Source organism: Bufo gargarizans, chromosome 4 (assembly GCF_014858855.1).
Source record: "Bufo gargarizans isolate SCDJY-AF-19 chromosome 4, ASM1485885v1, whole genome shotgun sequence".
Lineage (NCBI taxonomy): Eukaryota > Metazoa > Chordata > Amphibia > Anura > Bufonidae > Bufo > Bufo gargarizans.
Window position 1 is genome coordinate 309,104,438 of NC_058083.1, and position 14,880 is coordinate 309,119,317.

General features: G+C 43.3%; 1 protein-coding gene across 3 annotated transcripts; it reads left to right on the forward strand.

The window, feature by feature from the left end:
• Window positions 1-1,803: 1,803 nt before the first annotated feature.
• LOC122935095 (actin-binding Rho-activating protein-like) lies at window positions 1,804-13,296 on the forward strand. 3 transcript variants are annotated; one of them, XM_044290853.1, is made up of 2 exons: window positions 1,804-1,848; window positions 12,399-13,296. In XM_044290853.1, the coding sequence occupies exon 2, from the start codon at window positions 12,427-12,429 to the stop codon at window positions 12,895-12,897; it is 471 nt and encodes a 156-aa protein (XP_044146788.1). In that variant the 5' UTR covers window positions 1,804-1,848; window positions 12,399-12,426; the 3' UTR covers window positions 12,898-13,296. The 3 variants fall into 3 exon arrangements, 2 of the variants coding, with proteins under 2 accessions (XP_044146788.1, XP_044146787.1); XR_006388779.1 differs by lacking the exon at window positions 12,399-13,296 and adding an exon at window positions 3,253-4,160 and having other exon boundaries at window positions 1,812-1,848; XM_044290852.1 differs by having other exon boundaries at window positions 1,820-1,962.
• Window positions 13,297-14,880: the final 1,584 nt, after the last annotated feature.

The following is a 14,880-nucleotide window of genomic DNA, read 5'->3' on the forward strand; positions in this document are numbered from 1 at the left end:
AGGCCGGATACATTGAATGCCAGCAAGCTATTCCTCTGCCGGAACAGCCTTCCGGATAACTAACGCTGAGGTAAACGTGCCCTTACCGTGTCAGCCATTACCTGCTTTCGCTGCTCAGACTAACCACTGTCATTTTGTTCTGTAAATCAATAATACAAGCAGTGACAAGAAATGTTGTAATATAAATGCCTCCTCCATTTATCAGCATAGTGGCAGAGCTTAGTATTGCAGCTCAATCCCGTTCACTTGAATGAAACTGAGCTGCACAAAGGCCATGAATGTGAGGTCACAGGCCACAGAAGAGGTCATAGCCAGGGCCGTAGCTATAGAGGAAGCGGCTGCTTTGGGGCCCGAACTCAGAAGGGGCCCACCCAGGAGAAGGACTAACAGATTTTATTATCAGGGCTTCCTCAACAGTATTATACAATGACATCATATACAGTATATACGTGTAGGAAACCGATGGAGCGGCTGCTAGGCTTTGTCTAAGACAGGGATGCTCAACCTGCAGCCCTCCAGGTGTTGTAAAACTACAACTCCCACCATTCCCTGCTGTAGGCTGATAGCTGTAGGCTGTCCAGGCATGCTGGGAGTTGTAGAGAACAATCTAGACTAGCCACAAGAGATAGGGTTGCACAGAAGGAGAGGGTAATAAAAAAAAGCCGTGAGGCCCAGTGATTTCTAGTTACTCCACTGGTCACAGCACTTGCTCCAGTGTCATGAACCCTTCCAACACCTGTTCGGTGGGGGTGCTGGGAGTTGGACACCCACTGACCTATTATAATTTCATTAAAAAAATTAAATATAAAAGTTACTTATGCAATTATTTAAAGGGGTTTCCTATGCGTTTCATACTGATGATCTATCCTCAAGATATGTCATTAGTATTTGCCAGTGACGTCACCGGGCTCACTGCTGGCCTGAAGCCTCCGCCTGGCAGCCCTAAGGAGATCCCGGTACGTCACCGAAACTCCACAAAATGCCTTTGCTCTGCACGATTCAGTGTTAGACAAAGGAGAACATCGGAGCATGAACTGCTCCAATGCTCAAGTCGGGGGGGCTGCCTGGGTGAAAATGGGGATATGTCCAGGGTTCAGTTCCGAACCTGGACAACCCCTTTAATGATGACTTATCAGGATAGGTCATCATTATCACATCAGCGAGGGTCCAAATCACAGCTGATCAGCTGTTTCAGCGAGCCGCCACGCTCACCGAAGCTCGGGTGACCGATGCATGCTCTTGGCAGCTTTCCAAAGACAGCACAATACATCGTATAGTGGCAGTGCTTGGTATCGCAGCTCAGCCCCACTGACTTGAATGGACTGAGCTGCAACTAGGCCCTATGACTGATGTACAGTGACATCACATGGCCTAGGAAGAAGCCGCAGTGCTCAAGGCCTCTTCTAACAGCTGATTGGCGGGGGTCCCGGGTGTTGCACCCCACAGATATGATACTGATGGATAAGTCATAAATATCTTTTCCTGGATAACCCCATTTAAAGTATTGCATCATATGAAAAAATTGAATAATATAGCATCTTCGCAGTCTAACCTAATCTACAGCCCAGAAACACAATCAGCTCCCTTCTTCCTGTCCGCTACTATATTGTAAGACTTTTTCCACGCACAGGGCATATTTTTCATTGGTATGATTATGAAACTATGCAGCATTGTTCTCTCATTCTCCCTGGAGTACGTCATGATAAACACTTATGTGGGAGGAAGTAAGTGTGCGGCCTCGCCCAAACCAAGAGAATCTCTATATATAGCAGTGTAATCTGGGCAGGGAATGAAGCTGTGACTGGCTAGGCCAGGGGCACATGACGGGTAATATCTGCTGTGGGTCAGGTGAGCTGCCTGAGCTGAGATAATAGGAGATCCTGTGATGCAGCTGCCGTACTAGGACTATTCAGACATAGGACACCACATGCATGAACTTTGTACCATCAGATTTACCGGACGGTAAATACCTGAATTGCAAGTAGATTTGCTTACCCTGAAATATGGCCTAAATATATAGCTGTAGTGGCAGAGCTGAAGTCGTGGATGGGGACAGTATTGTTTGTGTGGTATGAACTGTAAAGATTGTACATTGTTTAGATGGCCAACCTGCGGCTCTCCAGCTGTTGTAAAACTACAACTCCCACCATGCACTGCTGTAAGCTGATAGTTGTAGTCAGTCTGGGCATGCTGGGAGTTGTCGTTTTGCAACAACCGGAGAGCCTCAGATTTACTGGTAAGTACTATGCTAAACCACATAATCACAATGTGTCACACTACAGCTCTGCTACAACTGACTCTTCACAGGCTTCTGCACCATCTGCAATGCCCGATAGATAGGGGTTCAACCACCAGGACCACTACCAAGACCAAGGGGCTCCTGAGCATTACTGACTTGGATAGGGTTGTATTGTATTCTCTGGCACAACTGCTGCAATCCGAATTCTCACACTGTACCACATTCTGTTTTATACATGAAATCCTTGTGGTTTTTCATTGTTGGAAAACTGTATATCAAAATTGTGAATTTCAGCCATGTTTCTGTATCAGTTTTTTTTGCATCCTGTTTGCCCTTTAAAGGGTTTCTGTCACCAGAATTAACCCTCTTAAATTGGCTGACATTAGAGATGTGCTAATGTCAGCAGAATCCAACTCTGCTATTGTTATGTTTATTGATGTTCCCCTTATAGATCATACGAGTGTATTACTGTACTGCGGCGGCGGCACAAAGCGCACGGCGTCATAGCAACCAATGACATTGTGCGTTCCTGCACTAAGCAGGATGCCAGTCCGGTATGTCACGGACCGTGTTCCACGGACGTGTTAATGAGGCTTTACTGCATAATTCTTACTCTTGTTATATGCAAATTAGCTCATTCCAGCTCCTGCTGCCGGCCCTGTGTGCTCGGTAAACGGCACGACGCATGCGCGAGATTTACCCAGCACACAGGGTTGGCAGGAGAAGACGAACTCTGGTCCTGTCAATCAAGGACGGCAGGGCGTGACATGAGGTGGGAGAACAGAGCTTCTAGGAGCAGGAGCAATGCCCCCCCTTCTCCTAGAGGCTAATTTGCATATTAAAAAAGTAAGAATTGTGCAGTATCGGGGGCAATAAACACAAGAATAGCAGAGTTGGATTCTGCTGACATTAGCACATCGCTAATGTCAGCCAGTTTAAGAGGGTTAGTTCTAGTGACAGAAACCCTTTAAACTGATTTCATGAATTCTGCAATATTTTTTCTCTCTCTAAAGAAGTGGGCAGCTATGGCGAAGACCACATTTAGAAGTTCCAAGGGTAGGACCCTCACTGATGACCTAATTTATACAAGCAGATAACCCGATTCTAAAGGTGAATTTACACGTGCCGAGAAGAAGTCAATTGTCGGGAAGGAAATGTTCCATTGCGAAAGCCAGCTGCATTTACATGGAGTGATCACCTCCACAGTATGAGGACAAGTGATGGCGACTGCTATCGCTTGTCCTCACACAGCTGCATTGCTCCTGGGCAGCAGATCGCTGTTTAGACACCACCGTCTGCTGCACATAATTTACTTGTCTGCACGAACAATAGTTTCACCCAACGAATAAGCGGTTTGTTTTTTCATCTGCAGATCGGCAGCAGCTTTCGGCCACATTTCCGTTTTTCACTGAGGTGTGCTGTCCGCATTTTCCACGAACAGCACACGTACCCATTGATTTAACTGTGTCTGTTCACGGAGACATGCACTACTTTAAACCATGATGCGGACCAAGCATGCCCATGAAAATCACGGACACAACAATGATAGCATCCGTGATGCGTCTGCTTTTCACTTAGGACTAATAGGAGATTCCTTGGAAATTCATTTTCAGCTGAGCAACGGATCCTTCAAGGACATCTTCACAGATGAAACACGTACGCTTTTTTTTCACGGACATGACACTGACACAGAAATGTGGACGAGGTCTTAGATGGGCAGATTGTCGGGAACGAGTGTTCACAGGAATGTTCGTTCCCGATAATCTGCCCATGTAAATCCACCTTAAGAGAAACGAGTGCGCACTCAGCTGATGTGATTGCGAGAATAATCTTTTTTGCAAACGCACAACTAATCGCTGATCGTTATGTTGTGGTCTGTAAATATGACTTGTCTGATCACATTATTAAAAAGGTAACAAAACATTGAATTTAGAATGGTTATTTGGTATAGGACATTGTAAGTCACTGTTAGTACACTTTATTAGTTATTACACAAATTAAACTAGGGCAAAATTATCCCTATTTTCTGCTCACTACTAGTTTGCTATTAAAATTAAGGGGGAATGACAAATTCGCCTGTGCCAGTTTTCTGGCATTAAAAGGATGCAAAACCTGGTTTGGCGACTTTTTAAAATGTCATAGCTGCAACTGCCATTTTTATGACGTCCTAGCCAGTTTCCAAACAGGTGGTGTGTTGAGGGTGTTGCATGGGTGGGGCTATCAGCTCCGCGAAATTTATCATTATTTAAGCCAGAAACTGACTGCTAAAGGAGGCACTTAATTTATAACGAGGTCCGCGTCTCGTCATAAATTAAATGCCTCCTCTGGCAGCGCAGCACACGCCGATCCTGATAAATCAGGGCCTTAGAGTTTAATAATACTAGTAAAACCATAATCCTAAACTTAAATGCCTCACTCAATAAAAATCGTTAAAAGTATCTGATGACTGAGCCTACTCTCTGAGTGCAGTTATATGTGACTATGCTAGTGGCCACCTGCCCAGTGATAATACAGTATCCTATTTCTGTATCTTACATGCGGTATATACAGAACGCTAAGCTTATCTCACTGGCCCAGCAAGTATGCAGATTGATGTTGATTCGATGCTTCACACACTTTGTGGATTGACAGGCTTGCATCAACAGTCCAATATGTGTGCGGATTACCAATGCTACTGTGTTTCACATAAAATATATCTATAACACTATAACCCTATAGCCCAGAAGGGCAGGAATGAGGCCTTTTCCATTTGGCTCTCCAGCTGAAAGTAATTTTTTACACAACCTACGTTTTAGAGACTATTACAACCTGCAAGCATCTTTGTGGCATCCAGAAATTCCACCATCCCGGTTGGGCGCCATGATGTCCTAGTATAATGTAGACAGAGGTGTAGCTAGTGAGGGAGCTCGAGGGGGGCAGGCGGACCTGGGCCCAAGTTTATGGTGTGGGGCAGGGCAAATACTTCTCTCAACCAAATCGTTGTTCGCAGGATGCCTGTGTTAGAGCAGGGACCCAAAGCCATGTTATCCTACCACTCTGTCTTGTAAGGCTGATTTCACAAAAGAGCATTTTCCATCTGGATGCGGTCTGTTTTTACAGTAATAGCATCTGGACTTAACCATTACCCATTCATTTCAATGTTTTTCACATGACCATTGTTTTTCACTGAGCATTCAGGAAAAATCACAGCATGTTCTACCTTCAGGAGTTTTTCATGCAGGACTGCTCCATTTAAGTTAAAAAACAAAACAAAAAAACAACAGCCCATTAAAGGGGTTTTCAGAGATTTTAATACTGATGACCCATTCTCCTATCAGTATCTAATCGGTCTGAGATCCCCATTGATCAGCGGTTCGAGAAGGCAACAGCACTCACAGTAGTGCCGCCACCTTCTCTTAGCTTTTCTTAAGCCAGGGATGACACGTTCATCAGTCACTTGGCCTATGTAGTGCTCGGCCCTATAGAAGTGAATAGGCTGAGCTGTAATACCCAGCACAGCTGCTACACAATGTACCGCGCTGTGCTTGGTGAGCATGGAGATGGCTGCAGTGCTCACAAGAGCGCCTTTGCCTTTTTAAACAGTTGATTGGCAGGGGCCCCAGGTGTCAGACCCCCACCAAACATTCAGAGGATTCAGAGGATACGTCATCAGTATTAAAATCTCAGAAAAACCTTTTAAGTCTGCTTTCACAGCTGGTTGCTGTCTTCAGTTATTCTTCACACGCTTGAAAAACGGATTTAAAATAGATACGATCCTGATGGAAAAAACTACAAAGCTGGGGGTCAATTATAATTATATTTCCCCTTTGCGCTGCTGGAGGAGTAGGCACACCTGTGGCAGTCTGTTTGCCAACATTTACACCTCTTTCTAGGTGTGAATATTGGCAAGTCTGTTTTCCCGCCTCTGCCCCCCCCCCCCACTGAGCCACTCCCAAGTTTGCACAATGGTGCACAAACACGCCAGTGCGATAAAATATTGTCGTATGGACATTTAAAAAGTACCACTGATATTTTTCTTTATTAGGTCACAGAAAACATTAATACAATTATTCGCTTATGTGCCTGGGCCTTAATGACAGGCCATGAACGAAAAGAACGATAATCCGGGTTTTCCGAATTTTATTTATTTTTTACTGATGAGCCATCCTCAGTAACTGATTGGTGGGGGTCCGACACCTGGGACCTCTGCCGATCAGCTTTTCAAGAACGCGGCAGCGCTAGAAGTAGCGCCGTGGTCTTCTGTCTGCTTTTCCTAGGCCGAGTGACGACATGCTAATGTATCATGAGTCCCAGGAGCAGCTCAGCCCTATCCAAGTGAATGGGGCTGAGCGCGATACCAAGTACAGCCGCTATACAATGTACGGCGCTGGGCTTGGTAAGCTGCGAGAAGGTACAGGAGTGCCGCTGCCTTCTCAGGCAGCTGATCGAGGGTCCTGAGTGTTGGACCCCCACCAATCACCTATCCAAAGGAGAGGTCATCAGCATAAAAATCTCAGAAAACCATTTTAATTTAGTTGGAAGTGAACCTTACACTTTGATACAACTGCTGGTTTTTATTTATGAGTTCTTCAGATTACTTTTTACTGTTTGTGAGAATAGGTATGAATATGGATGCTTGAATAGGCCACAGACATTGTATCAGCGCCCTCTAGTGGGAATATGGCAATCTGCTATTTTTTGCTAAACTGTTTTTACACTATTGCCATTTTTGTCAGTTCTCAGTAAAATAAACCTTAAAGCAGCAGTCTGAGATTTTTTATGGTGGCTTTTGTTTGTAAACTAGGATACAGCAGAGAATCACATTACCAGGTCCTTTATTGCAGGACAGGGGATGATTGGGAACTTAAAGTGACCCTAGAATTAAAAAAAAAAAATGTCAGTGGGAATGATGCAAAAATACAACGGACTACCCCTTTAGAAAATAGAGCACAGCACTACAACCCCTATAATCAACTCTATAGTCAAATATGGAACATCATTATTATACAGTTGTGTTCAAAACAATAGCAGTCAGACATCACTAACCTGATCAATCACTGTTTTTGGTAGAAATGATATTTCTACATGGCAAATAATTTACTACCATGTGTAGTAGAGTAATATAAATCCAACAGACCCAACAGTCATGACATGTATGCTGCTCATTCTGTGTAATTGAATCACTAATTGAAAGGGGCATGTTCAAAATAATAGCATTGTTGAGTTTAATTAGTGAGGTCATTCCTTCTTTGAAAAACAGGTGGCAATTATTGCCCTTATTTAAGGAAGGAAGGCAGAAAATGCTGGTTACAGTGCATTTCTCTCTGAAACCTGAGGAAAATGGGTTGCTCCAGACATTGTTCAGAAGAACAGCGTACCTTGAGTAAAAAGTTGATTGGAGAGGGGAAAACATGTAAAGAAGTGCAGAAATAGATCGGCTGCTCAGCTAAAATGATCGCAAATGCTTTAAAATGGCAACCAAAACCTGAAAGACGTGGAAGAAAGCGGAAAACTACCATTCGAATGGATAGAAGAATAGCCAAAATGGAAAGGATTCAGCCAACAATCAGTTCCAGGAAGATCAAATAAGGACTAAAGTTACCTGTGAGTACTGTTACAATTAGAAGGTGCCTATGTGAAGCCAAGCTATCTGCAAGAAGCCCCCGTAAAGTCCCACTGTTGAAAAAAAGACATGTACTGAAGAGTTACAGTTTGCCAAAGAGCACATTGACTGGCCTAAAGAGACATTTTGTGCACTGATGAAAGTAAGATTGTTCTTTTTGGGTCTAGTGGCCGGAGACAGTTTGTCAGATGACCCCCAAACACTGGATTCAAGCCACAGTACTCTGTGAAGACAGTGAAGCATGGTAGCGCAAGCATCATGATATGGGGATGTTTCTAATACTACAGTGTTGGGCCTATTTATCGCATACCAGGGATCATGGATCAGTTTGAATACATCAGAATACTTGAAGAGGTCATGCTGCCTTATGCTGAAGAGGAAATGCCCTTGAAATGGGTGTTCAAACAAGACAACGACCCCAAACACACCACTAAACGTGCAACATCTTGGTTCCAGATCAACAAGATTGACGTTATGGAGTGGCCAGCCCAATCCCCGGATCTTAATCCAATAGAAAACTTGTTGGGTGACATCAAAAATGCAGTTTCTGAGGCAAAACCAAAAAATAGAGAAGAACTGTGGAATGTAGTCCAATCATCCTGGGCTGGAATACTCACAGGTGCCAGAAGTTGGTTGATTCCATGGAACACAGATGTACAGCAGTTCTCAGAAACAGCGGTTATACAACTAAATATTAGTTAAGTGATTCAAAGGAAAGCAAAATCTTCAAACATTTTTCAGTTAATATAGTGAATGTTTGAGTTTGTAAAGAAGAATACAAACACTGCTATTTTTTTGAACAGTCTAATATTCACTTTTCACAAATTTGTTTTGATTTGGAATAGAATGTGTAGTGTTCCCAATGCATTTGCGTGTATGGAAATAAAAGCTATTAGAAGGATTTTGAGCTTCATTCACTTTTTTAAACACACTGCTATTATTTTGAACACAACTGTATATAGAGCCCTGTAGTGATACGTCAAGGCCAGTCATTACATGTATAGTGAGATATAGAACACCAGAATTATATAGACAGCCCTATACTGATATCTAGATAGATTATTACATATACAGCCCTATAGCAGTACACTGCATCCTATATGTGAGCTTGTTAACCAAGAGGAAGAGCGCTATTATGTTATGTCACCATCAGTGATGAGCGGCAGGGGCAATATTCGAATTTGTGATATTTCGCAAATATTTGGGCGACTATTTGTCATACATTCACAAATTCAAGATCTCCAGTCATTATTTTCTTGATTGCAAAAATCGTCAATTGGAAAATTCGCAATACGAAAATTCTCGATCAATACTACTCCTAAAGTCAAAGATATTGCAGCCTTCTCATTGGCCCACAAGCAAGAAGCACTAGAATATTCGCGATTGTAAAGATATAGCACTATATTCTCGAAGTGCCAATATTCACGATAAAAATTTGTGATTAGAATATTCACAATCAACACTAGTCACCATGCAGAGGTTGTGGCTCAAACATAGACCATGCCTGTTCTGTATGAATGTTGAGCAGTACTGGTGATGCCACATCATGTGCTGCTTTATGGGTCTTCATTGACAAACAGGCCTTTTTTGGGAGGCAGTCAGCCTCATGATGTCATAACCTAACTAGCCCATGGGGATTTATCCTAATGGATTGGCCAAGCCACCCCTGCTTCAAGATAATGAACTCCGTTCCTGGCTGCTGTTGCATTTTGTGACTTGCAGTCTAATCACCAGTTCTCCAGCATCTGCTATCCAGAATTATGTTTCTCTACGCAAGTCTATGAGACTCACATTGAGTTCTGGCTGACACAGCAGATGCTTTAAGACTCCAGTGATCCTACAGCAGATCCATGATGCAACAGCGGCCAAGAACTGAGTTCATTATTCTGATATCAAGAGGCTAGTAATGTGATTCACTGCAGTAGCAAATCCTCCTCTAGTGCTTATTTAATCTTTGTATAATTAAGTTATGAAAATCCATAGAGATCTAATAATTCTCATACCTGAGAATTCGCTATGGTTTAGGATGGCACTATTGTTTTTTTTACATTTTACCTACACTGATACAGGACAGTGAACTATTAGGTCAGGGGAGAGGTTTGTGGTGCTAAGGTGGTTAGTGCACAGAGGACTGTGGGAACTGCTTATGAGCACTGAACCGGGACATAAGCTCCCCTTCACTCCTTTAAGCATGTACAATAGGAGAATCGGAGCATTTCCTTGCTCAGATGCTCCCCTTGCCTTGCGCTTCATTGCGCAGGGCAAGGTCTGTTTGTTGTGAGGCGATGATGTACCGGGCTTCACAACATTATGCTAGGCCCAGAACAGTGCTATACACTGCCCATTTGTGCCAGTGACTTCACTGGGCTCTCTGCTAGGTGGAAGTCTCCGCCTAGCATAGTGTTGTGAAGCCTGGTATATCACCGGCTCACAACAAACAGACCGTGCCCTGCTCAATGCAAGCGGAGCTTGAGAGCAAGGAAATGCTCCGATGCTCCTATCCTACATGCTAAAGGAGTGAAGGGGAGCTTATGTCCGGGTTCAGCCCTGAACCCGGAAAACCCTTTTAAAAATTTGGGGGGAACCCCTAATGCAAATTTTACACAGGGCAAGTATGGTCAGGGAAAACCGTTTCACGTAAAATGGCCATACTTCCCAGACAGCCATGGCTTGGCTTACCAAACTCACTCCATCATAATGATTTATGATGCTCTAAGTTCCAGCCCAAATTAGGGTCTACTGTTCTGTACAGGACAGCAGATTCACGGGTCAAGCTGAAACTCACAACATCACAGATCACTATAAGGCACAGAATCGCGGTTGCTCCAGAAAATGCAACTGTCACTGTGTTTCATAGACCCCACAAGCTCATGTGAAATTAGCCTAATGCCATTCCTGTCTCACAGAAGCTTGGTATAGTACTTGTCCAGATATAGTTACTGCTTTGTAAAAAGTCTCTGAGCAGGCTGAAATCAGTTTTCCTTCCCTATTGTACAAGTCACAGGTCTTGTGGTTGATGTTTTCCCGGGAACCCCTTGCTGACTAACAAACAGCAAGTAGACAAACTGAAAGTAGATGACAATAACTTTTCATTACTCAATGATCAATAAATGTTCAAACAAGATTACATTACAAACCAATAGTACAAATGACCACAAGAAACTTTGTAATATGTCTTGTCAGTGAGAACTATCTATTTTTTATGTTATTAGCTGTTTACCTCTCCCCTCCCCCACTCACTAATTGCTTTTCACTTTGAAAAATGCTTTAATCCCATCCTAGACAGAAGCAGATCCACAGGAGGGTCATATTACACATTAATGCTGATATGATAAGTCTATAGAGATAGGAGGAGTGAGCACAAGCACACACAAACAAGCAGCTACATGAGGGGGAGGTATAAACTTCCTAAAAGCTTTTTTCACAGATATATATATATATATATATATATATATATATAAGCAAAAAACGGAACAGCACCTCCTGAGACTAATCGCAGGTGCAAGCTACCCGGCAATAATACAGCAAACAAATAAAGTAGCAGCACACCACTAAATGCACTAAGACTGAGTATACAGGTGAATATGTGAACAGGGTCAAATACATGACGCCAATATTATTATTATTATTATTATTTACTGCAAATGCAGTAAAGAAGCTATTAGCGCATATTATTGATCAAAAATATGTCGGGCCCACCTACCAGGCGACAAGGTTGCTTCTTATCAGGTGGGACCTACTCTAACATGGAGGGTCCAGCTCCATTTTCACTCTGATTTAAAAACACCAAGGGCTGGGGGATGGGCGAGGAGTGCTAAGTTCCAAAGAGGATGCCTAGTCCTCTATAATATACATATAAGCAAAAAACGGAACAGCACCTCCTGAGACTTTGTTTGCTTTGTTTGCTATATATATATATATATATATATATATATATATAATAAGTACTTCTCTGTAATGTCCTCCATGATCCTAGGGCTGCCTCTGAGTGCATTAGCCAAGGTTAGGAAGCCGATTCTCCTTTACTTTCTGTGTGCAGTGGATGGCATCTAGTCTCCACCCACCATGTGAGAGAACTGCAAACTAGACATTCACTATGCACAGTGAGCTACTGCTAAATAAAAATCCCAGATACAAGTGATATAATGGCCAGAAACAGAGTAGATCCTGAAAGTAGGGCAATATACCATAATGAAAAGGTTTATACGTCTCTTTTTTGCATCCAGTCTTTTTTTGGTCTTCAAAACACTGATGCACAATACTGTCCAAATACGTAATGTGTGAATAAAACCATAGGAAACATTTCGCTCCGTGTCTGGTTTGTATACTTGCTTGTAACTATAGAAGATCCTATCTGAGGAAGAATATTTTTGCTTGAAAAAGTTTTTCTGCTTTCAACTGAACAGACACACTCTAGTCCTTGACATAAAAGATATAACATTGATTAAATGGCCAATGGAATGCAGCCTAACTTTTTGATATAACGTACACCTTCGGGATTTGACCTCACTGCCTTCAATTTGTCATGCCTAATATCTACTTAATGTTCTTACACAGCACATGACTACAACTGACTGTAAACCAAATGATGGATGAATTTGGACAGAAAAGCAGAGCAGAAGGGAATGAAATCAACAACTCAGTGGGATCTCTAAAGAACTCATGGCAAATCTGGGCAAAGCAGCATGCGGATTATCAGAAACAGAACCCATTCAGCAACGTCATACAGCCTGGCACTGCCGATCTTGACACTAAGGATCCAGAGTATGGCAAACCCAAAGCTGGCACACTTACAGAGAAGAGAGGAAAAGATGCTCATAGGCACCTTGGCAAGGAAGTAGAGGAACTGTGTCGGGTGATAAGAAATATTGGGGTAACCGCTGAAGATGGACCGACTAGAGTCACCTTTGGAAAGCTGTTTGATACTTATGTGACTATCTCGAATAAACTTGTAGGGGTTTTATTGAGAGCCAGAAAACATGGGCTGCTGCACTTTGAAGGAGAGATGCTATGGCAAGGAAGAGATGACCACGTTGTTATTACACTGCTAGAATAAAATAGGAGTGATTATATTAGAAACTTTATTGTAACAATAACTGAATAACTGAAGGCAAGTCATTGTAAAGAATCGCTCCTAGGATCAACCCCTTTATAATTTACACTGGGTAAATGGGGTAGTACCATTAAAAAGCTTTAAAAAAAGCTTTCAGAGAATTCCATAAAAATGCATAGAGAAACTGACATCCAGGCCACACATAAGAGCTTGTAAGATTCAAAGCGCAGATCATGTTGTGAAAGTATGTGAATAAAGTGCTCGGTAAGTTTTTTATCGGCACTACTATTTACTTAATGTGAATTACTAATAGAGGGAAAAAATTATTCTGAGTGAGATTCTTTAAAGGGGTATTCCCATCTAAGACAATGGGGGCATATCGCTAGGATGTGCCCACATTGACCAGACGTTTAGCGTCTCCCACTCCCGCACCACCTCCTCGTCTCATTCCCTCTCTGTTGGTGTCCTGCAAGGCTCTGTTCTAGGACCCCTGCTCTTCTCTATCTACACTATTGGCCTGGGACAGCTCATAGAGTCCCATGGCTTTTAGTATCACTCTTATGCTGACGACACACAAATCTACCTCTCTGGTCCAGACATCACCACCTTACTATCAAGAATCCCACAATGTCTATCTTCTATCTCATCCTTCTTCGACTTTCGCTTTCTAAAACTTAACATGGATAAAACAGAATTCATCTTTCCCCCATCTTGCTCAACCCCCCCAACAGACCTATTTATCACGATCAATGGCTGCCTTGGATTCTGCCCTCTCCTTCAGACCCCACATCCAAGCCCTTTCCCCCACCTGCCGTCTCCAACTCAAAAACATCTTCCGCATCCGTGCTTTCCTTAACTTTGAATCTGCAAAAATACTTGTACATGCCCTCATCATCTTCCGCCTAGACCAGGGATCAGCAACCTTCGGCACTCCAGCTGTTGTGAAACTACGATTCCCAGCATGCTCCATTCATTTATATGGGAGTTCTAAGAATAAATGAGCAAGTAGGCATGTTGGGAGTTGTAGTTTCACAACAGCTGGAGTGCCGGAGGTTGTCTACCCCTGGCCTAGACTACTGCAACACTCTCCTCTGTGGCCTTCCATCTAGAGCTCTCGCACACCTCCAATCTATCCTCAACCCTGCTGCACGACTAATCCACCTATCACCCTATTACTCCTCTGCCTCTCCCCTCTGCCAATCCCTTCACTGGCTCCCCATTGCCCAGCGAATTCACTTCAAAGTACTAACAAATACATACAAGGCCGTCCATAACCTGTCCCCTCCCTACATCTCTGAGCTACTTTCCCGATACACCCCCACACGCACTCTCCGATCCTCACAAGACCTCCTTCTTCCCTCTTCCCACAATCGACTCCAAGATTTCTCCCGTGCATCCCCCATACTCTGGAACTCGCTACCCCAACATATCAAACTCTCACCTACAGTGGAATCCTTCAAAAGAAACCTGAAAACCCACATCTTCAGACAAGCCTACAACCAGTGACCCTGCTGCCTCTATACCGCTATGACCAACTTCACCCGCACCTATTGTGTCCTTCTCCCATACCATGTAGATTGTAAGCCCTCACGGGCAGGGCCCTCTCTCCTTCTGTACAAGTTTGTAACTTGTCTTGTTTATGATTAGAGCAATTGTCTGTATTATATATGTGCACCCCTTATCATATGTACAGCGCTATGGAATGAATGGCGCTTTAATAATAAATAATAATAATAATGATAATTGTCTGATAGGTGAGGGACCCGCACCTATCTCTAAAACAAAGCCGGCAAAGTGGTGGCCTGCAGTGCTGGGTCCGGCCACCACCAATCGTTGCTACTGGCCTGCCGAAAATAACTGAGCAGCGCCACCAATCGTTGCTACTGGCCTGCCGAAAATAGCTGAACAGCGCGCTTGGCTATTTTCAGGATCCCCATAGAAATGAGGAGGAGCACTCTGCAATTTTGCGGCCACCTCTTTCATTCA

Coding starts and splice junctions, on each gene's coding strand:
- LOC122935095 (XM_044290853.1), top strand. CDS start 12,427: ATGATGGATGAATTTGGACAGAAAAGCAGAGCAGAAGGGAATGAAATC.